General features: G+C 48.2%; 3 protein-coding genes across 8 annotated transcripts; 2 read left to right on the forward strand and 1 right to left on the reverse strand.

Annotated features, from left to right (window-relative positions):
• Positions 1-204: 204 nt before the first annotated feature.
• Positions 205-4,322, forward strand: vipas39 (VPS33B interacting protein, apical-basolateral polarity regulator, spe-39 homolog). Of its 3 annotated transcripts, XM_037450108.2 has the most exons (19): positions 208-343; positions 758-850; positions 921-1,035; positions 1,113-1,250; positions 1,316-1,354; positions 1,437-1,501; positions 1,586-1,642; positions 1,739-1,831; positions 1,931-1,964; positions 2,034-2,136; positions 2,231-2,258; positions 2,327-2,400; positions 2,570-2,645; positions 2,800-2,934; positions 3,214-3,255; positions 3,337-3,513; positions 3,641-3,730; positions 3,830-3,934; positions 4,004-4,322. In XM_037450108.2, the coding sequence occupies exons 2-19, from the start codon at positions 758-760 to the stop codon at positions 4,022-4,024; spliced, it is 1,485 nt and encodes a 494-aa protein (XP_037306005.1). In that variant the 5' UTR covers positions 208-343; the 3' UTR covers positions 4,025-4,322. The 3 variants fall into 3 exon arrangements, with proteins under 3 accessions (XP_037306004.1, XP_037306003.1, XP_037306005.1); XM_037450107.2 differs by having other exon boundaries at positions 205-343; positions 729-850; positions 1,931-2,136; XM_037450106.2 differs by having other exon boundaries at positions 206-343; positions 1,931-2,136.
• Positions 4,323-5,378: 1,056 nt separating this feature from the next.
• gpr132b (G protein-coupled receptor 132b) lies at positions 5,379-6,446 on the forward strand. Its single transcript, XM_037450112.2, has one exon. The coding sequence runs from the start codon at positions 5,379-5,381 to the stop codon at positions 6,444-6,446; it is 1,068 nt and encodes a 355-aa protein (XP_037306009.2).
• A 1,906-nt stretch (positions 6,447-8,352) lies between these two features.
• Positions 8,353-26,249, reverse strand: cdc42bpb (CDC42 binding protein kinase beta (DMPK-like)). 4 transcript variants are annotated; one of them, XM_037449210.2, is made up of 39 exons: positions 25,559-26,249; positions 23,893-23,984; positions 23,364-23,447; positions 22,888-22,983; positions 22,620-22,768; positions 22,410-22,503; positions 22,126-22,326; positions 21,683-21,931; positions 21,183-21,450; positions 20,985-21,092; positions 20,556-20,689; positions 19,961-20,203; positions 18,679-18,789; positions 17,404-17,648; positions 17,214-17,319; positions 16,546-16,670; positions 16,309-16,414; positions 16,020-16,168; positions 15,843-15,940; positions 15,677-15,756; positions 15,175-15,219; positions 14,682-14,756; positions 14,380-14,451; positions 13,856-13,961; positions 13,453-13,589; positions 12,997-13,136; positions 12,836-12,917; positions 12,535-12,751; positions 12,206-12,268; positions 11,888-12,129; positions 11,460-11,814; positions 11,269-11,366; positions 11,101-11,185; positions 10,366-10,483; positions 10,171-10,288; positions 9,815-10,042; positions 9,341-9,449; positions 9,165-9,226; positions 8,353-8,999 (listed from the first exon to the last, which is right to left on the reverse strand). In XM_037449210.2, the coding sequence occupies exons 1-39, from the start codon at positions 25,725-25,727 to the stop codon at positions 8,877-8,879; spliced, it is 5,382 nt and encodes a 1,793-aa protein (XP_037305107.2). In that variant the 5' UTR covers positions 25,728-26,249; the 3' UTR covers positions 8,353-8,876. The 4 variants fall into 4 exon arrangements, with proteins under 4 accessions (XP_037305107.2, XP_037305108.2, XP_037305109.2 ...); XM_037449211.2 differs by lacking the exon at positions 15,175-15,219; XM_037449212.2 differs by lacking the exon at positions 9,815-10,042 and having other exon boundaries at positions 25,559-26,248.
• Between the last annotated feature and the right edge of the window lie 1,226 nt (positions 26,250-27,475).

Here is a 27,475-nt window from a genome sequence, read left to right on the forward strand (position 1 = left end):
GGGCGCTGTTTCACATCGTCTGCTCGTGCGTGCTAGACAACGGAGGGCGAAGAAGAGCGCCAACGCTAGTTGTCAGAATGTGTGACCCCACTGTAACTGCTTAATAAAGGAGTCAAACTTTTACGCCGTTTGCGTAGGCGCTCTTCTTCGCCCTCCATGTCTAGCACGCACGAGCAGACGATGTGAAACAGCGCCCTCTGCGGTCACAGTTTCTGATGGGTCACAGATTTCGGTGTAACACCGGCACGCCGCTATTTCCGCCTTAGCTAAAACTCCCAGAAGCCTGTGCGCGGCCGGAAGTTAAAACCCCACCAAAGCAGACAAGTAGCAGATACAAGCGAAGGTAAAAATCCATTCTGATCGATGTTTTAAACACATTTATGTTTGCTTCCATGTGCGCGTGAGGACGACCACGGCTCCTGCCGTTTGTCCGCGTGAGACAAAGGGTTACATCCGGTTTAAAGCCCAGTGAATCGGTTAGCCTGCTAGCATGCTAACTGATAGCACCTCCAGCTGGGACACAAAACAAACACACAACTGACACAATATACACTTCTTCTTCCTTGTTCTTTTTCTTCTCCTCCTCTCTCTCCTCTTCGTCGTCGTCGTTGTTGTTGTTGTTCTACTCCTTGTTCCCCTCCTACTTTGTGTTGTTGTTCTTGTTATCCTTGATCTCCTCCTCCTTTTTTCTCATTCTTTTCCTTCTCCTTCCTCCTCTGTGTTTCCAGTTTCCATAAAGTTTGCCTTGTGTGTCCAGATGATGAAGAGTAAAGCAGATGAAGAAGATTACTGGAACAGCTCCAAGTTCAAAGCCTTCACCTTTGATGATGAAGATGACGAGTTCAGCAGGGTAAGACCTAAAGAAACACACCTGGACAGCTGACTGACCTCCAGCTGCTCACATGGCTTGTGTTGCTCAGTTGAAGGAGTCGAAGCGGGCGGTAAACAGCATGCGCAACCTGGTGGAGGAAGACGAAGGTGATGATGATGAAGAAGAGGTGGAGAAGGTCAGCTGGAGCGGAGAGCCTGTCGGCAGTAAGTGTTTGTTTGTGTTTTTAATGTTGTGCTGTGATTGGTTGCAGCGTTCCCCTCGTTGTCATGTGTCTCCTCAGGTATTTCCTGGTCGGTCAGTGAGACGGCAGCGTCCAATCAGAAAGCAGACAGAGAGCCCGCCTTCCCCAAAGTCAGCACCGACTCCGTAACCATGAGCAGGAGTCACTCCGGTTACTCTCTGAGCTCGCTGTTCAAAGGTGAGACCCGACAGGTGAGCGCAGAACTCCACGACACACTGACAGTCACATGTGTTTCTCTGCAGGAAAAACGAAAGCAGCAAACTTCCAGTCATTCTCCGACTGTGAGTGACCTACACAAACACAGATTGGGATGTTGACTGATATTGATTGATTGATCGATTGACAGATTGATTGATGTTTTAGCGCCAAGCGACTCGTCTCTCAGGCTCTATGCTCCAGAACTCAGGAAACCCAAATCTGAATACAAGGTAAAAGAAGTTGTTATAATGTATAACCTTATTAATGATTAACAATCTGAAGACCAGGTACTAATGATGATGTCATCATATCAGGATTATGTCAGTAATTGGTCTCCTGAAGAAACGGTCCAAAGAATGCAGCAAGGAAAGGTAAGACCTCCGTGTAGAGGTACTGTTACTGAGGTAGTATTACTGAGTATTTGTATGAATACACGTTCTACTCTTGGTACTTGTACTTTGTTTCAGGTTGTGTCACTGGAGAAGTTTCGTTCTCTTCAGGATAAACTTTTGCTTCTGGATTTCGCTGTGAGGGGTCACGATGGAAACGTCATCACTGCTGTAATTTATTTGATTATCTGATCACCACAATACCAACAATAATATTATCAATTTTATTACTAAGACATGACATGCTGCTTTTTTAAAATCTACTTTCAGATTCTAATTTATTTAAAGAGGACTCTGAGTAAAGGTGAGCCTGTTCACTGTCCTGGGACCAATCAAACCTGCTGTCATTCATTCGCTGTGTTTTCTTGTTTAGAGGTTTTGTTTCGAGAGCTGGAGTCCAGACAGACGGCTCTGAGACATTTGATCCACTATCTGACTGAGACCAGAGACCAGAGGCTGCTATTGGAGCTGCTCAGGTCTCTACTCACAGCTGCACCTGGACACACCTGGACACACCTGGTGCCGTGTCAGGTTTTATCTGATTTGTTTTCTTCTTCTGGTCCTCCTCAGAGCTCTGGGCAGGATGGAGGATGTGGCGGTACGTACGATACACCATGAGTACACAGTCCTAGTACTGAGGTATCAGTAGTATTTCCATTGTGACAGCTGTTGCAGTATAAAGAACACCTGAGCATCGCTGATGAAAACAAGAGGCGGGACTTTCTAAAGACCTGCCTGAAGTGAGTAACCACCGTAGTCCAAATATAAAACTACGCTCAAATGATGGACCTTAATATACTTTGATCTCTATAATATTGAACATTAAGGTTTCTAATTGGATGGTGGTGACGTCACCAAAAGCAGCTCTTTGATGTTTATTGTTTGTTTTGTTATTTTGGGGGTTTCCAGTCTTCCATTTTCTCCAGAAGATTCTGCTCATATTCAGGATCACTACACTCTGCTGGAGAGGCAAGTTATCATCGAGGTACGGGACCCACAAACCACTGTAACCAGTAAGAAAGTGCCTGAAGCCCGCAGTAGACTGTTCCCTCTTACTGGTGGTCTTACCAGTATTAGAGGCGTGATATTGACCGTAGTAGATTAGTGATTGTGATAACTCAAGTTTGATTCGTTGCCAGACCACCGACCGACACGCAGAACGTGGTGGAAAGGTGGAAGTTTTCCAGAAGTTTCCCAGAAGGGCTTCAATCCTCAACATGCCAATGATCACAACACTGTACTACTGCTGCTTCTACCACTACACTGAGCCAGAGGTTAGTCTGAGTTTACCTAAGTTGAGCTAAAATACAGCTACTTGTAAGACTACAGAGTCAGAAGTGACCTGATTCACCAAGGAACCAGATCATTTAAACCAGTTAAACTGAACCAGATCATTTAAACCAGTTAAACTGAACCAGATCATTTAAACCAGTTAAACTGAACCAGATCATTTAAACCAGTTAAACTGAACCAGATCATTTAAACCAGTTAAACTGAACCAGATCATTTAAACCAGTTAAACTGAACCAGATCATGTTTCGTTCTGTTTCCAGGGAACTTTCAGCTGTCCGTTGAACATCCGTCAGACTTTCAAGGTGTGAAGGGATTGGACGTTAGACGTATTGAAGGTAAAGATTGTTTCCATGGACTCTGACCTCGTTGACCTTTGACCCCAGATTTCGGAGAAGCAGTATTTTGTGACAGCGTTGGCAGCTCGGGCGAAGCTGAAGGCGTGGTCGGACGTGGACGCTTTGTTCACCAGCAGGAACTGGCTCGGCTTCACCAGGAAGAAATCACCGCTCGGCTTCCAAAGGGTTGTTGACATCCTGCAAAAAAACTCCGCCCCTACAGAGGCGAGTGGGGCGGGGCCAAACTAAACTTCACCACCATTGGAAAATAAAAACTTGGGCTGTGAGGGGTTTGATTGACAGGTGTGTCAGTTGATTGACGGATGTGTCTGTTCCGTTGTTTGATTGACAGGTGTTGCAGAACTACGTGGCGCTTGTTGATGATGCAGAGCTCCGGATTTCTTTGGCTCAGAAACATAAATGTCACGACATTGTCATCAACGTGAGAATCCTAAAGAATGCTTCTCTCTGATTGAATGATATTTAAGTCCACCAATGAGAACCCTTAAACCTGTCCCTGCTTCTATTAATGGCCAATCAGACGTACCGGGACCTGAAGGACCGGCAGCAGTTGCTTGGATACCGGGTGAAGGTGAAGAGAGGGTCAGCGGAGGAGAGGAAGATCGACGAGCTGCTCAACAATTCGGTGAGGAAGAGGAGTGATCTTCATCTTCATCACCATGTGACCTTTCTTACTTTCTTTCTTGTCTTTCAGCAAATCCGGTGGAAGAACTGATGACCTGAAGACTTTTACTTTTGAATAAAAACGCTTTTTCCTGTGTTAAGATAAACGGCGTCGCCGTGACAACAGAAGTCGGATCATTTCTGCGTCAATGATGGCAGAAAAAAGCACTTTGTTTGACGCTGGCCACAAAAGACAAAAATAAATTAAAATTTTTTTTCTTCTTTTTTTTACGTGGAGAAGAAGAGGACAGAGGGGAGGAAATGAAATGAGAAATGTAATGTTTATTGATCACAGTTTCAATGTAAAACATAAATAATACACTTAAAAATAAATAAATAAATACACACTTCATGTGTTCATGGTTTTATTATCTTTCCATGAAGGACATCACCTTCTCCAGCATTTATTAGAAGTGTATTCAACCCCAACGGGTCCCAATCCGGTTCCTTCGAAAGGTAGAAAATAGAAGAAGAGAAGAAGAGGAGGAGGAGGAGGAGGAGCCACAAGGTGCCGTAGGACGCAGGTCGTGTCCATCTCCGGGTGCCACGTGACGGGGTTCATGAAGCACTTCATCGGCTTGTCTTTAGTTTCAATGAGTTGATGTTCAGATCGATCACATCGATAATTAAAGATCATCATTTCGGAGTAAAATCTCTTCCTGTTTGTCCCTCGAAGAGGAAACGGATGAATAATGAATAATGAAGTGATGAATAATCGACGCTCCTCGTGCGGTCTGCGGGTTTCAGTCAGAACGCGCGCGGCGGCGGTGAGTTCTCTCTTTATTTTATACTTGTACACGGTCGTAGTACAGTATTACTGTGCCGTACAAGGCTTTAAAATAGGGTCATAGTAGTAATAGTATTTAATGCGAAGTCAAATACTATAATAATATTTATACTTCACTTAAATACAAAGCGGAAAGGTTTTAATACATTATATCATAATCATAAGGGAAATCGTAAGACTCCCAAATGTTGAAAGAAATGCATTGTGTACATGTATATGCATGTTGGTGTATATATAAATATATGTATACTACTAAAATAATTAGTTTCCAGGCTGTGTGAAACGTTCCAATTGAGCTCAAAGGAGACAGGAAGTTGATTTCCTTTCGACACAGAAAGGTTAAACTAGAGTTTGTGTCCTCGGGGTTGAAATGCACTGATTGCAAGTCACTTTGGATTATTATTATTAAGATGTATCTTGTGTTTACTTCAGTAAAGAACATCATTTAAAGAAGAAAAGATAAAGGTAAATAAAACAAGGCAACCATGACCCAGAGTTGTTCAAATATTCACTTAAACAGCTCAGTGATGACATCAGATAACAAACCTCGTCCTCTGTGTCTCCTGCAGACGGACTGATCTCGGATCAGACCTGTTCCTTCCTCCTCTCCTCAGACATCATGGATGAACCTCCAGTGACCGAGTTGTTCCCACCGAACAACACCACGAGTCCGATGGCGTGCCGGCCCCCGTACGACGCCGGCCGCCTGCCGCTGGTGCTCCTGTACAGCGTGGTGCTCGCTGTCGGACTGCCGGCCAACCTGCTGACGGTCTACCTCACCTGGCTCCAGGTGTGCAGGAAGAATGTGCTTGGCGTGTACCTTTGGAGCCTTTCGCTGTGCGACCTCACCTACCTGTGCACGCTGCCGCTGTGGACGCACTACGTGAGGCGGGGCCACTCGTGGCCCTGGAGCTCGGCCGCCTGCAGGCTGACGGGCTACATCTTCTTCAACAACATGTACATCAGCATCTTCCTGCTGTGCTGCATCTCCTGCGACCGCTACGTGGCCGTCGTATACAGCGTGGAGTCTCGCGGCCTGCGCCGGCAGCGCCTCGCCTCCCTGGTCGCCCTCTGCGTTGTGCTGCTGGTGGCTGTCGGCCACGTGCCCGTCTTCACCATGAGAGAAGGCGCCGCCGGCGAGGGGGACCACCGCTGCTTCGAGCCGAGTCCGAGCAGCGCAGCGGTGACAGGCTTCAGCTACGCTCGCTTTGTGCTGGGCTTCCTGGTGCCGCTGCTGGTGCTGGTGGGCACCAACCGGGGCATCCTGGCCAACGTGCAGCGCAGCGGCCTGCGGCGGCAGCAGAAGGCGCGCGTGTGCTGGTTGGCCGCGGCGGTGGTGCTGCTGTTCCTGGTCTGCTTCGCCCCGTACCACATCCTCCTGCTGGTCCGAGCCGTCATGTTCCATTTCCCCCGGGTGGAGGACTGCCTGTTCGAGAGGACCATGTACACGCCGTACACTATCTCGCTGGGCCTGTCCGCCATCAACAGCGCCGTCAACCCCATCCTCTACGTCCTGTCCAGCGACAACATCCGCAAGGAGCTGAGACGAGGCCTGGTGCAGGTCTGGGACCGAGCTCACCGCAGACCACAATCCGACAACAGCCAGAACAAGATCCAGCCCACCAAGAACTCCTCAGAGCCCCAGGTGGTGACCGTGGGGGGGCAGCCGGGACCTGCCGGGACCTGACTGGTCTTCTGTGGAGGGTCCAGGTGTCATGCACAGGCTGAAGGTGCTGTAGCATCATTAAGAACTAAAGGTTTGTCCTCTGAGGAACAGGAAATCGCTTGATCAAAGGTTATCAATGAAGGTTTTCAAGACTTTTTACTCTTCAGTTTGTTTAGTGAAGAACTGAAACTTTCTTGTTTTTATGACTTTGAATTGAACAAACATTTAACTTTGGGGTATGGTTGTAGGTTAATATTATTGTATTAATAGGATCTATTTAACTTGTGTTTGTATGTTTTTCTGACAGACATAAAGCACAATTTGAGTCATTGTGATTTGAGTGAAGGTACTTTTGATGCAAACAGTAAACCACTGAAACCACTTCCTGAAACAGAAAGAGGAAGTTGAAGAAACTGAAATATTGTTTTCATGAAGAAAAGGATTTTATCAGCTTCCAGAAACAGAGATCGTCTGATGGGCTTTAAATTCAACTCTATGAATACACACAATATAATATATCTTAAAGAGTTTAATTGTTGATCTGAAATGAAGGAATCATATGAAATGTAAATACTGTTTTTTGATCAGCTCCTTTAGTGGAGTGATCCACTGTGTGGCTGATTTACCCTGTACATGCTTCCTTTGGGAGATTATCAGCAAACACTTCCATTGTTATGCAGACGATCTACATAACTTTATCTTATCTCCTCTAAACTACTAACCCATAGCTTATATTTTATATTTTATTATACTTTTTATTTTTATCTCATTTGCACTATGTTGTCTTTATTGTACTGTCTTCATGCACCTTACAATTTCCATGTACTGTATGTACAACATACTATGGCAATAAACGTTTCCTGATTCCTGATACTCAACTGTATCTATCGATCAAGCCAGAAGACACCAACCAACTTGTTAGACTTCAGGACTGTCTTGGAGACATCAAAACTTGGATGACCTGCAACTTCCTGATGTTAAACGGAAGTTATCATGATAGGCCCAGAGCGCCTTCGAAGTCAGCTGTCACGTGATACAGTCTCTATGGATGGAATTGCTCTGGTATCCAACAGCACCGTCAGAAATCTTGGAGTTCTCTTCAACCAGGATATGTCCTTCAACTCTCATATAAAGAAGACTTCAAGGACTGCCTTTTTTCATCTACGCAATATATCAAAAATCAGGAACTTCGTGTCTCAAAGTGATGCAGAAAAACTAGTTCATGCATTTGTTACTTCTAGACTGGATTACTGTAATTCTTTGTTATCAGGCTGCTCTTGGCTCCTGCCTGGCCCCTCAGACACCTGCTACTGCATCATTTTTACTATTTTAAATATTAATCATATTAATATTACTGTCATCATGAACTAACATTACCCTTTCTAAGGTCTTCATGCTTTCCCTCCCCACAGAAGCTTCTGTAGATGGAGGTTCTATCTGATGGAGGTTCTACCTGGTGATAGTTCTACCTGATGGAGGTTCTATCTGATGGAGGTTCTACCTGGTGATAGTTCTACCTGATGGAGGTTCTATCTGATGAAGGTTCTATCTGACTGAATTCCACTGTCTTGTATTTGAGAATAATGTAACCACCTTTTTGTTGATGTATGGCTGAAATGCGTTAACTTAACGAAAATTGTATTTTTGAGCTATACAAAATAAAACTGATGCACTGGATGAGGTCTTCTGCTCTCTCTACTCCTACAACCCCCCCCCCCCCTGAATATTTAATGAGCCTGCCAGACACGACTGATGAATTAAACATAACAAAAACAACTTCTTTGAGATCCAAATGTCCTTGTGATGTTTTTTGGGAGGTATTATAAATTATAACATAATTTTTTTAAAACATCTTATGTTGTACATTGTTTTTAGAAATAAAACCATATTGTCCTATTGTTAGGTTATCAAATAATTAAAAAACAAGACTCTTCAAATTATTTTATTGAGTTTCAGTTCCATAATTACAAATATTCTCTGACTGGTGAAACAAAGCAGTAGTGTCCCCCGGACTGGGGGCCCGAGGGCGGGTGGTGCAACAGGAAAGATCCTCACCGACACAAAATCAAAGATTATTTTTCTCCTACGACAACATTATTGATGATGTGCAATTCAACATAACTTTAAAAATGAATTCATACAGTGTTTTTTTTATAGTGAGACCTCAGTCACAGTTAGCTCGGCGGCTAACATCCTGCTAAAGCAAACTTATTTAATTAAGAAGAGGTGGTGATTGGTCCCACAGAGCCAATCAGACTAAGGGTCAAAGGTCACAGCAGCCATCAGCACGGTTGAAACCAGGGGGCGGGGCTTACCAGCAGGTAAAATCCACTAAATAAAAGCATCTGGAAGCTTAGACTCACCCCACCACAATAAAATCATCAAGTAAAATCTAGTCTGCAGCTAGATGGGTTCATAAACCCCTCCTCCCCCACAGAGGTGGGCGGGGCCTCACTGATCCATCTCAAGCCCATCCAGGGTGAGCTGGCTGCGGTGGGGGGAGTTGGGACTGGGGGGGCTGCTGGGATTAGAGCTGTTGGAGGGTGTCGAGTGTTTGGTGGAGTCCGAGTCGGGCTGCAGGGAGAGAGACAAATGATGGTGAACGTAGTCCTGCTCTATTGACCCAAATGTTCCACCAGCTGTGTCATGTGACCTGATGGAGGCAGAAGAAGCTCGGGTTGTCGTACTAGCTCTCTGCAGATAGGGAGCGCTGTGACAGGGTGAGTTTATTCTCTTTACCTCTCGGTCCAGGTCTGGGTCCAGTTCAGAGATGCTGCGAGATGAAGCTCCTCCCCCAAAATCTAACAATAAAACAACATTAGACAACATACAGCCTCAGCAGAGACCACACCCACTTTAACTCTGAGGCCACGCCCTCAACTCTGACTTAAGTACAGGTGTGTGTGTGTGTGTACCTGAAGCTGTGCGTGTGATGTGAGTCTTACTCCTCTGTTGTCGGGAGATACTGGAAAGTGGGCGGGGCTTATCTTTAACCGGGTCCTCTTGAGAGGGAGGCATCACACTCTACACACAAACACACACATTCATTCAAAACAAGATTCACAGATGAAAGAAGGCTTTTATAAATCCTGGGGGGCCGCTACAGCTCCTGAGGAAGGAGATCCCGACCACAGGGGTGGGAGTAAAAGGACAGGAAGTAGTGAGAAAGGCAGGAAAAGAGGGAATAGAACGTTCTGAGCAACGTTTAGTCGTTTAAGTCGTATTCATCTTAAAAGCTGCAGTCAGGCAACAAAATATCAGAAGACAGATTTCTATGAAGGAAAGAATAAAGCAGAGCAGATGTTTGGAGAGTCAAACAAAGCAAGCAGAGGGAGTGAGGGGACGAGGGGGGGAGCATGGGTGAGGGAGACAGAGAGAGGCTGGCCTACCATTCCCAGAGAGGAGGTTGAGGGAGAGGAGGAAGAGGAGGAGGAAGGCTGCAGGAGGCTCTGCTGGGAGGAGGAGCAAGAGGAGGCGTCTTTCTGCAAGAAGGCGCCGGCCGACGCCGACGTCATGTGATAGACATGCTCAAAGTTGGAGGGGGGAGAGATGAGGGAGTGACGGTAGGACGAGGGAGAGGGGGAGGTAGAGGGGGAGAGGGAGATGACATCACCGACCTGAAGATCAGGGGGGAGGAGGACGGATGGGGGGAGAGAAGAGAGGAGTCATTGTGATGGACAGCGCTGTCGGAGGGGAGATGAGGGAGAACATGCCGGCAGGAGGAGGTGCAGAGACGCGGAGTTACCAGAGGGAGGTCCATGAGGACCTGCATGCCGTCTCCTGGTCCCATGTGGGCCACGTGGTTAAAGTTAGTGGGATTGGAGATCATCCTTGATCTGAGCTCCGGGTCCCTCAGCATCTCCCTGGAGACACACGACACCCATCAACACGCGTCGGGCCACACGGCGCCGCACAGTACCTCAAAGGAAGGAGGAGTCACCTCCTCTGCTGGAGCCGCTCCTCCTCGGGAACCTTAAACAGGAACTTCCTCTTGCTGCGCGTTCGAACCATCAACTTCCTGCTCTGCTCCGACGTCTCCGGGATGGTGAGGTCTCCCTCTGAGGACAGACAGGTAGAGACATGTAGAGACAGACAGGTAGAGACAGACAGGTTCACACACAGACAGGTTCACACACAGACCGGTACACACACAGACAGGTAGAGACAGACAGGTAGAGACAGACAGGTAGAGACAGACAGGTAGAGACAGACAGGTAGAGACAGACAGGTAGAGACAGACAGGTAGAGACAGACAGGTTCACACAGACAGGTAGAGACAGACAGGTAGAGACAGACAGGTAGAGACAGACAGGTAGAGACAGACAGGTTCACACAGACAGGTAGAGACAGACAGGTAGAGACAGACAAGTAGAGACAGACAGGTAGAGACAGACAAGTAGAGACAGACAAGTAGAGACAGACAAGTAGAGACAGACAGGTAGAGACAGACAGGTACACACAGACATGTAGAGACAGACAGGTACACACAGACATGTAGAGACAGACAGGTACACACAGACATGTAGAGACAGACAGGTACACACAGACATGTAGAGACAGACAGGTACACACAGACATGTAGAGACAGACAGGTACACACAGACATGTAGAGACAGACAGGTACACACAGACATGTAGAGACAGACATGTAGAGACAGACAGGTAGAGTCGTTACCTGAGGAGGTGTTGCTGAAGTAGATGAGCCGAGGAGGTTCTGAGCTCAGCAGGTTCAAAGTCCCTTCGACATTCAGAGGTCTGATCTGAGGACAGAGGGTGTGATGTCATCGACTGCTGCTACGCTGTGATTGGCTGGTTCCAGCAGTGCCGAGTGCTGGTTGGTTACCTTGCGCAGGGAGATGGTCTGGACCCACTCAGTGGTGTGAATGTCAAAAACGTCCAGTCCGTTCTCGCTGTAGACGGTCAAGTGGGACGAGTTGGAGCCTGGAGAAAGACACATGGGAGTATTGATTGAGAACCTTTACGATACCAGGTCCTAGACCAGGTTCCACACCAGAACTCGTGTTGACTACTTACTGCATGCCAGCGGCGTGGCGGGCCACATCAGCTCCTGGGTCCTGGAGCGCCGGCCCTGCCCGTCCACGTAGACTCCCAGCTGGCTGAAGCAGAGCAGCAGTTCGGTGGAGCCCACCTCCAGGGCGTGGAGGGCGTCCAGCGGCTGCTGAGCCAGGAAGGCCAGAGACGGGTCGGCCGGGTTCACCAAGCTGATGGGGGACGACTCCCCCTGCAGGGCCAGCAGAGCGAAGCCCGAAGGGTAACCCACGCACAGCCGGTCCCTAACCATGCCCAACCACTGCACGCCGCCGGGGGCCTGCACCTCCCACAGCTTCTTATGGTAGGGCTTCACCCGGGAGATCTCGTAGCACAGAACCTGGCGGAGCAGAACCACTGCGTTAGAGCGGGATGGCGACCACGGGGAGCTCCGGTCCTTCAGAACCACCAACCTGACGTTTGACAGCAGCCAGCAGGCAGGATGGGCCTCCGGGTCGCAGCACCCCCGATGTCAGAGCCTGGCAGCCCTTGGTCTCCGTCAGCTTGAGGTCGAAGGCGGACTCGGCTCCCTCCAGCGCCCCCCAGTGGTGGAGGTGAACGTGGCGATTCCGCCCGCAGAGCAGAGCCACGATCTTCTCCTTCGGCATCAAATCGATCTGATGAATCTTCTTGCTGTCCGCTGCCCGTACGATCACTTGATAGAGAGACATCAGAAGGTGAGACATCTACCGATTATCACCTGTCTGTCTGTCTGTGTGTGTCTGTCTCACCGTCTCTGGTGACCTCCACCACAAACAGTCCGTCTTCAGTTCCCAAAGCGATCCTCTCCCGGTCTGCAGAGACCAGGAACGTGGTACCATCAGAGATAACATTCTGTAGTACTCATGGGACAGCGATGCTTCCCCGACCATTATATCAGAAATAGAAATGTTCTGCCCCAAAAGGTGCGTGAATGCCTGTGTATGCGCTCGTACTCCCACCCCCCCTTTCCCCCTGAAGTAAACCATGAGGAAGCAGTACTCTGTCAGTGATACTACGGAGGACAGTCTGTTGCTAGAAGTACTGAATACACTAGTACATCAGTAGTGGTACTTCTCACCGAGCACAGCAGCAGACAGCACAGTCTTGATGAGAGGCAGCGAGGCGTCGTAGGCCTCGTGCAGGATGTGGACCTGTTGGTTCTTCAGGAGGTTCTTGGTCAGGATGCTCTGCAGACCCTCCAGGATCCGGACCCACTTCCTTTTCTCCGCCTCGCTCTCCGCCAGCACCAGCAGAGACACCGCCGAGAGCTGCGAGATCAGTTGTGACGACGACACCTGAATGGGGCAAACACAAGGGATCGGGGTCACATGGAGGTCAGAGGTCCAATAGCGAGTGGTCACACGGGGCGGGTCTCCTACCCTAAAGATGCAGGGGATATCCTTCCTGGTGGCGTGGATCACATCCGACGCCAACACGGAGCTGACGGAAAACTCCTCGTCTCTGGAAAACATGAGGACTGATTATTACTGGACTCCTCATTCCATCTAAAAATCTCCCGTAGAAGAATGCTGACAGTCACCTGAGATCCAGAACCAGACTAGCCCCGACCCCGGGCTGTGTGGACTTCCCCTCCAGGACGTCGTAGAGGAACAGCTTACAGTCGGAGACCAAGGCGAAGGCCCGCTGCCACCCCTTCTTCACACCGCTGGGCTTCGGGATCTGAAAGAGGCGTCGGCATGAGAGTCTGCCGCCACATGACCTCATGCCCCACCCTGTCAGGAGGAACGCGTGGCCCCCCCTGAAGGAGCAGTCCGGAGGAACCGGCAGTTCAGGTTGAGGCGGATGGTTGTGGTTTTAGGAGACTTTAGCTTATTTGTGTGGCCTGTTTTTAAACAAAGTCGACACACCGGCTCGTTATTGGCTCTTCTCTCATTCGGCTCAAAGCCAAACAAGCAGCTGGTGCCCATGACCCATGACCTCACTTACCCTGACGTAGCCCTTGTAGGCGGTGCCCATGACCCATGACCTCACTTACCCTGACGTAGCCCTTGTAGGCGGTGCCAATGCCTCTCTGGACGTCGATGCCCTGTGGCCTCTTGGTGTGCTCGGCTGGGATTGGACAGACCAGGGGGGCGTGGTCTTTACAGGAAACGTGACAGGTGAAGGAGCACACTGAGGAAAGACAGACAGACCTTTGGGTTGACTAGTCTGAGACAAAGAACTACGTTCTTCAATCATGTTGATTGATGTCCGTGACCTTCACCCAGGTAGCTGGTATGGACATGTCTTCAAGACTGGACTCAACTTAGGAAGTTTTTGTAACTTGAATGTGTTAAACTTCACGTTTCACGGCTAAAAGCTCCTTCACGTTCCACAATGTTCAGATTTGAAGTAGATCTGGTAAAATGTCTGCTAGCTGGAGGACAAGCTGTGTGTACCTTCACAGGCGTATCCCTGTCTGAGGAGTCCAACCATCAGGGACGTGCAGTGGGTGCACTGAGTGGGGCTGGAGAAGGTCTTGATGCTCAGCTGGTGAGCTTTGGGCTGTGAACACAAATGTGAGGCTCAGTACCACGAGTTACAGAGTGTACCACCACAGTCCTTCTGGACCAGGTCCCTTCTCCACTGATTCCTGTGGACCCACATTAGCCCTTCCAGTCCTAAAGGTTACTACACGGTCCAACCACGAGCTTCTGTTCACATCCACCAGGATCAGAGAAGGTCCAGCAGCAGCGCTGGCGGTCCTTCTCCAACCAAAGCGGTCCGTTGGGTGGGAGAAGGTCCACCAGGGTGCTTTTGCGTTGCCTGTGTTCCGTCTTTAGAGATTGTACCGACAGGTTCTGGTGACCTCCGTGATTTACTGCCCACGTAAGGCTCCAAGTCCTCCAGAAACCAGCAGACCAGAACCACTAAGCTAGAGATCTGTATTCACTAGTCCTCCCCCTCACAGGTGAGGTCCTACCTTGGGGGTGGTCAGTGCTGAGCTCTGGTAGGTGGGGGAGGGGCTCGCTGGGACTGACGCCGCTTTTAGTCCCTGTTGAAACAAACGAGACAAGACTGAGGAAACGTGGTGATGCTTCCCCATGTGACAACATCAGCATCTTCAGACCTCCACTAAAACAACAACTGTAGCACTTCAAATGTTCTAATGGCTCGTATCTATAACTAGTTGTGAATCCACTTCAGTTTGTTTCCTTATGGCTGAAATGCTAAATGACACGTGATGGGATGTAGGTTGACGCCCTGATTACGTTGGTAACTGACCTCGTGCTCCGAGGTGGAGGAGGGTGAAGGGGGCGTGTCTTCCAATTTCAGGGGGGTGGAGTCAATGTCTGTGGTCTGGGTGCCAAAGAGAGAAAACAGTGAACATCCACACATTTGAAGATGAGTAAAGGTCTCTTCATTGTGATGAAGGTCAGTTCATCATCAAAAGGAAATAGCCCCATTTAACACAAAATAAATGATCTTGAATATAGTTCCAAAGTTATTTCCAAGCTTGTTTCTCATTGTTCATAATGAGGTGGATTAGAGTCACAGAGCAGCAGGCCCTTAAAAGGTGATTCTTTCATTATTATCACGGTTCTTCTCCAGGGAACCAGTTTGGATCCGAGTGCCGTTTCCCTCCACATCGTTCATAGTCCTGTCACCCAGCACTGGAGTCTGATAGCTCTGATCTGACAGCCAAGCTGCCCCAGAGGATTGTGGGTAAGGATTTTGGTATGCAGGGGATTGTGGGTAACTAAGCAGATTAACTTACGTCTTCCCAGAGAGCAAACAGCGAGGAGGAGGAGCCAACTGACGCCTCCATGTCGCAGAGAGAAACAAAGAGCTTCAGACACTACACCCGAGTGACATCATCATCATCATCATCATGTGACATCATGGGGAGTTCTCTCTTCATAACTGGCCACTGTTTATATTTCCCTTTTATAGGCATTATAATACTATTTATATTCTTTTGAGGAGGGTGATATTGAGAGAAAAATACAAAAGTACTGAAACTTAAATATTGGAGGTAACAGGAGCACATTAGATCTAAAAGTCTATTGCGTCCCTCATAGAAAGCCACTTGTTCTTTGATTATTACCCTCCGACCCCCCCACAACAACAACACGTCTCACACCCTCACAACCAAATACTGTCTCCTAGCAACAGCAGGCTCCAGGTTCAATCATCATCAAACCTCTTCTAGGGGGCCAAGGTGAGAAACACTGCATTAGAAGGTCACCAGGTGAAGGTGAGACACACAGGTGACTCACTCTGAAGGTGAGGTCAGGAGCCAGAGGAGACGTGTTGAAATATTCAAAAATGGAGTCTTGAAAGTCTGGAAGCTTGAGACCTGCAGAGAGACAGATTGGAGGTGTCTTTATCTGAGGGACCTGGAGGACCCTGAAGCAGACCCTGAGGGACTCCAGGCCGTCTCACCTTTGTCCGAGCGGGAGCGGCTGTCCTCCATCTCTCTCTTCAGACTCTCCACCTGCTCCCCCATCTCCCGACTCCTCTCCTCAGACTCCTTTAGCTTACTGCAGACAGACAGGCAGACAGGTGAGGAGACAGGCAGGTGGGGAAGGAGCAGCTGTAGGTCTCTGTGTGACCTCTGACCTCTCCATGTTAATGTTGGCAGCCTTGACTTTGCGCAGCTCCTCCTGAACCATCTGCTTGGCTCTGATCTCAGCATCCAGCGCCGACTGCAGCTCCAGACGAGCCGACATGTCCAACTTCTGACTGCGCCGCACCTTCCACAGAGGGTCCTGTGGGGGGGGGGGGGGGGGGGGGGTCAGTGCTGCTCACACACCTGTCATCCAGTCACTTGTATGTGTGTGATACCATGTATGTTACTATTGTGTGGAATACTAGTGTGTGTGTCTCTACACAGAGACTAGTGTGTTACCAGAGTTCTGGGTCCTAGACTGGAGCTGCGGAGGGTTTCCAGCTCTTCTGTCATCTTGGTGGCCAAAGCCTGAAGGTATCCTCGAGCGTCCTTCTCATCGCTCACCCTGAAGACAGACAGGTTAGTGACTCAGAGCACCTCCTCCTGGTCCAGCAGACAGGTTAACAACAAAGAGCACCTCCTCCTGGTCCAGCAGACAGGTTAACAACAAAGAGCACCTCCTCACGGCTGACTCACCACTGGATGATCTCTGCGATCTGCGCCTCCCAGTGAGCTACGCTCTCCTTCTTCGAGGACAGGTCCTGCAGGTCGTCCTCTAGCTGACGGTTCTGAGCAGTCAGCTGATCCACGAAGGAGCAGAGCTAGAAGAAGAGTCACCAGAGGAGCAGTGAGCCTCCAACATGTGTGATTGGTGGACTACTTTATTACCACCTGCTTTTAGGAGACACCACCTAAGCAATAAGGTACGAGAGGTCCTACTTGAACAGTTGGAGGGTGGAGTCAGGCCCTCGATGTGTTACACTATTGAAGATAAAGTAGTGCTTCACGTACCCGTGACATTATGAATAGTGAATAAATAGCGGACATATTCACCACATATCGATGTCACTGCTGTACGTAGACAAATAATTATAATAAAATTCATTCATCCCTCCCTCCCTCCCTTCCTTCCTTCCTCCCTCCCTCCCTCCCTCCCTCCCTTCCTTCCTTCCTCCCTCCATCCCTCCCTCCCTCCCTCCCAAAGGAGCATGTGTCTTCGGCTTGTTTTCAGTAGCAGGTGGGCTTAGGTTTTGCACTAATTATCACATGAGGGTACTGAGGGTGACTCGTACTGAGGTACTGAGGGTGACTCGTACTGAGGTACTGAGGTACTGAGGGTACTGAGGGTCACTAGAATACTTCACCTTGTCCGTTTCAGCCGTAAGTTTCCGGTTTTCTTCGGTCAGAAGGTTTTTCTCCCGTTCAGATTTCTCTTTTACAGCAGAAACAGCTTCATCCATCTCCGCTTGTCTGGAGGAACAAATGAAAACGTCGCTCAGGACCGACCCGTCCTGTGCCTGAGCTGGTCCCGGACCGACCCGGTCCCACACTCACCGGTCCCTCTTGGCCTTGTCCAGTTTCTCTCGTATCTGCAGCAGCTCCTTGTTCGCAGTGAGCAGCGCCCCCTCCGACTCCTGCAGCTCTTTACGGAAGTTTTTGATCTCCGAGGAGTGGGAGGAGTCTCTCCTCAGCAGCTCCTCCTCGTAGAACAGAGTCTTTGTATCGAGATCGGCTTTCATACGGGACAGCTCCTGCTGGACCTGGGTCCCACCGGCGACCGCTCCCCGACCCTGCTGAGACTGTTAGTGGAGGACAGGTGTTTAATAAGACTGGAGAGCGAACTCGTTACACACTGTTTGAACGGAAAATATCACGCTGTGAGTCAGTAACGTTACAAACGCTGAGGATAAATATACAAACAGAATGAGATGTGATTATAAACTTTACATTTAGCTGGGTTTTATGGTGCAGGAGGAAGCACCAAGCTGAAGGAGAACCATGTGGTGACATGAAGCTGCTGTATATTCTGTAATATCTTACGTTACAGTTCAAATAGCTTGTATACTATGCAGGACAGAAATGTAAAAGTCCTTGCATACAAGTTAATAATCTCCTCTGCCTTGAGATTGCATGATTACTTTTAGCTGAAAGTACATGGCCTAGCGGATTTAATTTGAATTTAAAATAACGGAAAAATGTTTTTCCCAAATTGAATGAAATAAGAAAATGTTCTACCTGTATTTGTAAAACTACCGGTATGTAAAACTAAGTTTTTAAGGTTTTAAGGCTTAAGCGCTGTCAAGCGCAGCAGTTGCTAGGCAACGGGAGCAGTGGCGGTAATGCAGATGATGCAGGCAGGAAGTCCCCCCCCCCCCCGGCCCAACCGAAGGCTACAGGCTACAAGGATGCAGCTGAGACCCCGCTAAAGTCTGTCTCCAGCTCCATGGCCTCCAAAGGGTGAAGCTACACGTTTTAGAGCGATGTTTTTGAATCATGTCGACGCGTTGGTGGATTCTCTGGATGACATTTTGTGGTAAAGTTCACTTGTTTGTTTGATCAGCGCGTTATTGATGACCAATGTTTTGATACTCGTTTCCATATTTCTGTAAAATTCATTTCAGCGTTTCTCATTTCTGTGGCATTATTTTGAAATTCATTTAAACTTTTCTTATTTCTGTATTTTCCAGAATAGCTTCAAGGTTTCAGCATTCCAATGCATTTTCTTGTTTACTTTAAATTCCAAGTTGAGCCGTGTTTGAATTGATCGATTGACAGTTTGAGGGTCGTCACAGTACAGAAGTTCAAACATGCTATTGTGTGACCTCTGACCTTCAGGTTCTGCAGCTCCGTTTCCAGCTGTTTGGAGTAAACCTCAATGTGCTCCCTTAACTTCTTCTCCTTCTGCGCCTCTGCTTTGGCATCGTCCAGCTGACCCTCCAGCTGCAGAAAACACAAAAGGCTTTTATTGTGAAAGACAGGAGGCCAAAGACCACGAGAAGTCAGTGGGATTTTGTAGACTGATTTGTGAGGGGCTTGTCGTCCTGTTGGTGAAGAGGAGGAACTCCAGCTGGTGCTCCTCACCTCTGCTTCAGAGGTCTCTTTCTTCCTATTTTTAAAATTTCAGCTGCTCCATATTTTCAGTTACAGAAACTATTCAGCTATTAAATATTCAGCTGCTTCCAGAAAGGGGTGCTATGACTTTTAACACTGTTATAATATAACTCATAATAATATTTAGGGCCGGGATTTAAATTAAGATTAATTAATTACACAAAAAATAACGCATTAAACATTTTTACACTTATTTTTTGCACCGCGGAACGTTTCTCACTGGATGAGTTTCGGGGGGACCGATTATACTGGAGCACCAACTAGCGTCCATGACTTCAGACAACAACAAACCACAGTGAACATGAACGAAGAAGCTGACGAGACCGTGTCGGGTGGCCCCGTGAATGGGAAATCTTCTTATAATAAACACACGGATGGAAGCGTCGATAAGAGCGTGGTTGTGTGCAAGCTGTGCAACAAGGAATTCACATCGAGCCTCAAGTATCACCTCAACGCAACACAATTAGCAGCTAGCGTGGACGTACAAGGACCCACACCCAACCCACACTGCACCAGATGACTGGTTTAAGGACCAGGGTAACTAAGTCCATAACCAATGTTCTGAATGTACTTGAAAGTATTGGTCTACTTAAAAAAACATAGTTTACAGAAGGTCTACTTACCTATAGGCTACCTGAATTTCTGAAAGTACTATATTTCTAAATATGCTATTTCTACACTGGAATCGGAAAAAAATGACTTCTCACTGTTCTCAGGTCAAATATTTGTATGTATAATATATGCGATTAATTTCGATTAATTAATTACAAAGCCTCTAATTAATTAGATCAATATTTTTAATCGAGTCCCGGCCCTAATAATATTACTACATATACATAGCCATTTTTATAATATCATACCTAAATTTCATTTCAGCTTTCAGCCTTCCAACACATTCTCAGCAAGAAATGCATTTTCTGCATTTTTCGGTTCTTGAACCCATGATGTACATCACATCTGTTCAGTACTTCATGGCGTGAGAATAAAACCCTTCTCTCACCTCCTTGCGGTTCTTCTCAGTCTTACGGATCTCCTGTCTCACGGTGTCCATCTTCTGCAGGAGCGTGTCCATCTCCTCCTCTTTGTCTCGGAGCTGACGGGACAGACGCTGTTTGGAGGAGCGCAGGTCGACCATCCTCTCCGACAGGTCCGAGAACTCCTGCACGGCCAGTTTCCTCTGGGAGTGAGCCTCTTTCAGCTCCTTGGTGTGACTCCTCAGACGCTCCAGGGAGTCCGCCAGCTGCTGCTCACATGAGGAGGCCAGGTGTGGGTCAGAACACCAACGGTACCAGACTAGTCACATCAATGTGTGGGACCACAAATACATACACCTGCTCCTAAGAGACCTGAGGATAGTGGACCGGTTCAAACGCTCTCCTTGTGGTATGAACTGATATTTATCTTTAACAGGCAGCAGATTTTATTTTAGTGATGCGCTCGGTGGTCGGAGCTACTTCTCTTAAGTGTGTTGAGAAGTATTTGTACCCGAGGATACTTGGAACTAATCCTTATCGACACGAGGACACTCCTAATATATGTAGTCCTTGATAAAGTACCTGGGTAGCCCACATGGAGTCATCAGGGACAGTAAATACCTTGTGAACTTCTTCTTTCTCCTGTCTCAGGGTCTTCACCTGCCTCTCCAGGCTCTTCAGTTTGGAGGCCGTGCCCTCATAGTCCTGCCTGAGTGTGACAGCCTCCTCCAGCTGGTGCTCCAGTCGATCAGAGTCTACCAAGAAGAGAAGTACGGCTTATTCCCCCCGATGCATCCTACTACTACTACTACTACTAATACTAATACTACTACTACACGCAGCGACCTCAGCCCACCGGTAACCAGCATTCACCCATTCACACACGGATGGAGTTAAGTGTCTTGGTCAGATACACATGGGTCAACAGGGCCTGGGATCCATGGCTGTGCTCTCCTCTCACCCAGTTGCCTACTACTAGTACTACTACTACTACTACTAGTACTACTACTACTACTAGTACTACTACTACTACTAGCACACCACTCTGACCTGCCAGCTTCTTCTTCAGACGTTCAATCTCCTCGTTCAGCTTCTTGATCTCTTTGTCTCGGGTAAGGGTTCCCCCTCGGGGTGGAGCCTGCAGGGCCTGAGTTGACTCTACAGAGGTCAGAGGTCAGAGGTCATGAGCCCTGCATCTAGTTAGCTGGGGTAAGGATCATGTACACTTCAACCTAACGAATGTCTCACCCTGGAGTTTGCGGTTCAGCTCCTGCTTTTCTTGCTCCAGTCGGCGAATCCTCCTCTCGAAGGCCTCCACCTCCTGCCCTGCTCCTGCTGCTCCTCCTGCTCCTCCTGCTCCTCCTCCTCCTCCCCCCGCCCCCACCTCCTCCTGGCCGAGGCCGGTCTGACTGACGGAGCTGCGGTCTGCGAAGCAGCTGTCGGTGGTGTAAGTGAAGCCGACGAAGGGGAGGTGCTGACCAGTGAACCCGGTGTGAGACATCGGAGGACTGATCTCCTGCAGGAGAAACCAAACGTTACACTGTGTGTAGGGTTTGTGTAGTTGTCAGTGTGTAGGGTTTGTGTAGTTGTCAGTGTGTAGGGTTTGTGTAGTTGTCAGTGTGTAGGGTTTGTGTAGTGTGTGTCTAGGCAGTGTTTGCCCTACCATTACACATCAGTAACATGTGGCATATGTGGACTAGATTGATGAGTTCCTCATGGGGACACAGGGACACCTGGGCGGTCCTCACCGGGTTCTTGAGGACGTCGTCGTCCACGTCGAAGTTGGAGGTGTCGGTGGGCGAGGACACGTCGGGGATGTACGGGGCCTCAGCGGATCGGATGTTCTCCCAGTCGATGCCGCTGAAGAAGGCGTGGCTCTTGAAGTCGGAGATCCCGTTGAGGCCGAGGCGGCGTTCCCGGGAGCAGAGCAGGCGCTGGATCAGGTCCTTGGCGTCCTCGGACACGTCGGCCCCTTGGGAGGGGAACTGGAAACGCTCCTGAAGACAAACATTGTGAGGACAGAGATAATGAGAGTAGTTCCACTGGGACTCGTCCGGATTTAGAAGACAAGAAGTAGGACGAGAGTCAAGAGACGGACGACCTGATTCACTATTCTGGATAAATATTCTCCATCGTTGGAGAACATCCTCTAACTGGTCTCCTATTGGAGCTTAGCTGTGGCGTCTCTGACCTCGTGGTTCATGATCTTGCCGTAGGTCTCCACCAGAGACTCCGCGTAGAAGGGCGTCTCTCCGTAGAGCATCTCGTACACGCAGACCCCCAGAGACCACCAGTCACACTCGGGCCCGTAGCGACCCATCCCGTCCTCCATCGCCTGCAGGATCTCTGGGGAGATGTAGTCCGGAGTCCCCACGGCCACGGAGGACTGCACCTGCACCGAGACCGAGGACAGGAGGACCGCTCCGTAACTCTGAGCCCAGAGAACTGAAGTGTAAACTCGGGCCGGTGCCTTACCGTTCCGTCCTCCATCATCCGGAGACAAGACCCAAAGTCAGCGAGGCGAATGTGACCGTTAACGTCCAGCAGGACATTGTCCGGTTTAATGTCTCTGTGAGACAAGGTGACCATTAAAACACACCCAATAACAACGACCCGAGTGAGCCGCTCCACTCTCACTGAAGATCATCAACAGGAGAACCCAGTAGAACCCAGTAGAACCAGTACCTGTGGATGTAGCGCTGCTGGTGGATGGAGTGGACGGCGAGCACCATCTCAGCAACGTAGAACTTGGACATGTCCTCTGGAAGACGATCCTCAAATTTACTGAGCAGAGTGAGCAGGTCCCCCCCCACGTAGTAATCCATCACCAGGTACTGCAGATCAACACCAATCAATAACACAATGATCAGTCAGCGTCTGACGATGTGACCTCCTTCAGAACCACCAACCAATCACAGCATTGATCACCCAGGGCTCGCGGCTCGGTACTGACCAGGTGGTTGTCGTCCTGGAAGGCGTAGTGCAGCGTAGTGATCCACTGGCTGTCCCCTTTCACCAGCACGTCACGCTCCTCCCGGAAACACGCCGTCTGGACACGCAACGCGCTGACGTTAGTGTGCGCGTGTGTGTGCGTGCGTGTGCGTGTGCGTGTGCGTGTGCGTGTGCGTGCGTGTGTGTGTGTGTGTGTGCGTGCGTGTGCGTGCGTGCGTGTGTGCGTGTGCGTGTGTGTGCGTGTGTGCGTGCGTGTGTGTGTGTGTGTGTGTGTGTGTGTGTGTGCGTGCGTGTGCGTGCGTGCGTGCGTGTGTGTGTGCGTGTGTGTGCGTGCGTGTGCGCGGGCACGTGTTTGTTTGTGTTGTGTCCACATATTTTCTAACAATGTGACTTCAGGAGAAAACTCTTATTCTGAAGGTTTGAAGTGAAATAGTTTCAGAGTAAAAACAAAAGCAATAATTGTGATAAATAACTCACCTCAGCTCTCTTCAGCATCTCCCACTTATTGAGGATCTTCATGGCGTAAACTCTCTCCGTGTGCTTCATCTTCACCACGGCGACCTGAGAGACATCGGTTCAAACAGGTTATGAAAGGATGAGTCAGACCTCAGAGTCTCACCTGTAAGACACAACTCTCTTGTGTGGCTCCGACACACCTTCCTGTGGTATGTGGGTGTGTGTCGACGCACGCATGCACACGCTTGGATTGAATATATGGAAAGCAGCAGGAAAAGAAGATGAATGTATTTGTGTGTGTTTTTTGATGGTTGCTGACAGCAAACGAGGAGATAGCAGACAAGATCAGACTTTATTAGGAAATTCACAGAATCGCAGCAGCAAGTGGAAAGTGAACACAAGGTACATGGTAAAAAACAAGAGCATATTTACTTTACTTATTAAGTCAAGAAATATAGTAATAACAGACAGGAAGAGACAAAGAGGGGCGAAAAGGTAATAAAAGATGAGGAGACAAGGCAAGAGGGAACAAGGATACAGGAATCCTTACCTCTCCAAAAGCTCCTCGTCCAATGACCTTCAGCATCTCAAAGTCGTCTCTGTGCAGCCGCATGTCCTTCACTGTGGTGGTAAAGGGCTTCACTGAAGGACAGAAGACACACTGTTACAACAGTTATTGACTCCTATTATTACTGTTATTTACCCTTTTTTGAAGCTCATATTGAGGGTTATAAACACTGTAGAATCGTATTACCACTGTAACTAATACTGTTATTACACTCTCCTTAATACAGATCAGCTCATAATAACACCGTTATTACACTGTTCAGGTTATATTAAAACCTGTTATACTGTTATTAAGGGTAACACTTTTATTAAGCTTATATTAATTTTAATTTCATTTTAAGCTCATTTAAAACGGTTATAATAGTTTCATTAATCTCATGAACTTTCTACATTGTTTTTTACCACGTTGAGCTCACTAACACTCGATTGTAATGCAATTTATAAACTGTTATTACAGAACTAAACTCATATCAACACTGTTGACACGAGTTAAGCTTGTGATAAAACTGGTATAATCACTGTTATAACACTTTAATTACTGCTATCAACCCTTTTATTTAAAACATCAACAAGCTACTATTAATACAGTTAACAAAGTTATTAAGCTCAGTTATTGTCATGTTATTGACATTGTTGAGCTTTTATCTCCGCTGTTATTATTATTATTATTATATGTTAATAATACTGATATTCATAGTATTATTACACAGTGATTAAACTCATTAAGATAGATTAACACAGATAAAGCATTAATAGTATTATTACACTTTACATTGTTTTCACCTTTATTAACATGTATTACACTCATAACAACACTGTAATTACACTATTACTAACACTGGCATTACAACGTTAGTCATAATATTATTACACTGTAACAAAACTGTTACAGTGGTTTTTAAATATGAATATTATTGCACTGTTATCAATAATATTCTTATACTGTCAGTATCACAGCTAATACACTGTTATTAAACTCAGTTACTTTACTGTTATTAAGCACTTATTACAGTTAAGTCAATTAAGCTGATATCTACATTATTATAAAAAGGTTACAGTCCCATCAGGTTAACCAGACACAAAAACCATAAAACATTAATAATCATTATTGATCCCGTGTGTTACCTCTTCAAGTGAAAGGGTTTCATATCAGAACTTCTCACCCAGACGACACGTGAACTCACAACTTCACTATTATTTACTCACGGATTGAAATAAAAACATGGATGTGAAGCTTTATGAAGACCATTAGAGCCCAAAGAAGATTCATGACGACCACCGATCCCCAGAATAAAGACCACCTGAACCCCCATGAACACCAACTGACCCCCCCAAAAGACCAACGAACACCCCCCCCCCCCTCCTCCTGTGTTTGGAATCCCATAAGGACCATCGTCACGCTCCTGAACCCCCTGCAGACCACCTAAACCTCCATAAAGACCACTTAGACCTGCATGAAGACCATTCAACTCTGATGACGACCATGTGAAATCCCGTCAAAACCACCCGACCCCCTCTGGCTGGACACCGGTGCCCCCAAAGTGGACCCTTGCGGCCCTGCTAAAGGCTCCTGTGACCTTCTATGGTGCGTTTTAACGTTTTTGATACCCGGTTCTGGTTCTGGCCCAGACACCGGTGTTGGGACCTACCCCACTCCAGGAAGTCGGTGACGTGCTTCTCCCTCTTCAACGGAGAGTGTGAGACCTCCGCGTAGAAGCAGAGCAGCAGGTCGAGCAGCGCCTCCACACTCAGGCATCCCGCAGCCTTCTGCCCCAGCAGCAGCTCCTCCAGCCGCTTCAGGCGGGCCTGAGCCGACATCCTGACCCGGGACTAGGAGCGGCTCCTCCCGCTGACTAGCGATAGCAACGCCCGCCGCGTCACCGCCTCCGCTTCCTGTTAGCTCAGCCTGCTAGCTACGGTTAGCTCGTTAGCTCCAGGAAAACATTCCCGACATTTTATATCTGTCCGTGTGTCGGTGAGTCGCCGCCGGTTGCCGGTAACGAGTTGTTGTTTAGAGCCGTTCGGTCGTGTGTCCGTCATCCACATCGGCTTTAATCCCGGTAAATCTGGACTTTCCTCTCAGAAATCGGGATGTCGGTCGGGACCGTCGGTCGACTCCCTCAACTCGGCCGCTCCATGTCCGCGGGTCGGTGTTTCAGCTCCGTAGCATGTCCGGGAGCTCCGGGGCGGACTAAGGTAGAACAACGACGGCACCGTGTGGGATCGGGCCCGCGGATCAACGGGGAGGGGGGTCGGTGGATCGAGGCAGGCTGCCGGTGTGGCTGCTCACTGGGAATATGGCTGAACTCACATCAGATCATTCGACAAGCTGTCGACGCAACAGCACATTTCCGGTGGAGAGGATCTCCACAATAAAAGGCACTAACGCTTCATCAAGTTACAGAGTATCGATGGATTTATTTGTTTGTTTACTGATTAGAGAAAAAAATATAGGACTACAGGTACTTCCTTGTTTTTGCTCAAATAAAAATACATTTTCTAACTTTTATATTGTTATGAAAATACAGTTTATTTGCACATTAAACGTTATAAAATCAAGTTTTACGTTTTTACTTTTTACAAAACAACTGTTTTAATGAATATGTAATCTGTTTAAATTCCTTCATGAAGACATTCATATATATATATTAATAAATTACCTGGGGTAATAGCACATATTATCATACTTAGTAATAGTAGACATAATAGAATAGTAGACATTAGTGTAACATTAAATATTGTGGCGAGCTTGGCCAGATGAACGAGACAGGAGACTGGTATTAATTTTGCTGCCCTTCCTGTGTTTCATACACCGCACGACCCCAGGAAATAGACACTTTATTAAGGCGTCGAACTAAGAACTTCACCCACAGCCATACCAAGTTGGGTCATGGTGCCCACACTCCTACACATTAAACTGTAACAAAACATCAAACATTTAATTAAAACATTAAACAGTAACATTTGAGCACAACATAACAGACCCTAGAAAACACACATAATCTTAAACACCAGAACATCAACATAACAGAAATGCATCTAAGGATTGTCCCATCATGCAATGCGCCCACCAGCGCCGCCCAACTCGATCCGCCGCTCCGATCGCTACATAGCCCCCACCTGAGGGGTCAGTTGTCCTCAACGACCCCATCACCTAGCACAAAGTCTCTCCAACGTCCCGGTAGACGCCGTTGGCGTACAGGCCGTCGTCGGCTTGCAGAAGGCACATTTGGGGAACCACTTGTACCAGCACATGGTCTGCAAATGTCACTGTCCTCTCCAACCGTGGGCGGAGCTAGGGGGCGGTACGGTGAAAGTCTGTCCCGGTGTAACACCACTGTGCGTCCCCGGCCAGGCATGCGCACCCGGTACACCACCTCCGACAGGCGTTCCAAAATCTCGCCGGGCCCTTGCCAGTGGCTGCAAAGCTTGGGGGAGACGCCCTTCTTCCGGACTGGACAATACACCCAGATCCGGTCCCCGGGTATGAGTGCTTGCCCCCGGCCCCTGGTGTCATAGGCTCGTTTCTGCCGCACTCCGGAGCTGGCCTGGGCCTGGCGAGTATA

Source organism: Pungitius pungitius, chromosome 20 (genome assembly GCF_949316345.1).
Source record: "Pungitius pungitius chromosome 20, fPunPun2.1, whole genome shotgun sequence".
NCBI classification, from domain to species: Eukaryota; Metazoa; Chordata; class Actinopteri; order Perciformes; family Gasterosteidae; genus Pungitius; species Pungitius pungitius.

Bases quoted from the DNA above. Each gene is read 5' to 3' on its own strand.
- vipas39 (XM_037450107.2), top strand. From the start codon at position 758: ATGATGAAGAGTAAAGCAGATGAAGAAGATTACTGGAACAGCTCCAAG. The intron at 851-920 runs GTAAGACCTAAA...TGTGTTGCTCAG, and splicing joins AAGATGACGAGTTCAGCAGG to TTGAAGGAGTCGAAGCGGGC. The intron at 1,355-1,436 runs GTGAGTGACCTA...TTGATGTTTTAG, and splicing joins CTTCCAGTCATTCTCCGACT to CGCCAAGCGACTCGTCTCTC.
- gpr132b (XM_037450112.2), top strand. From the start codon at position 5,379: ATGGATGAACCTCCAGTGACCGAGTTGTTCCCACCGAACAACACCACG.
- cdc42bpb (XM_037449210.2), bottom strand. From the start codon at position 25,727: ATGTCGGCTCAGGCCCGCCTGAAGCGGCTGGAGGAGCTGCTGCTGGGG. The intron at 20,204-20,555 runs GTATTTACTGTC...TCATGTGAGCAG, and splicing joins AGAAAGAAGAAGTTCACAAG to CAGCTGGCGGACTCCCTGGA. The intron at 16,671-17,213 runs GTGAAGTATTCT...CTCTTCTTCTAG, and splicing joins TTACGGCTGAAACGGACAAG to CTCTGCTCCTTCGTGGATCA.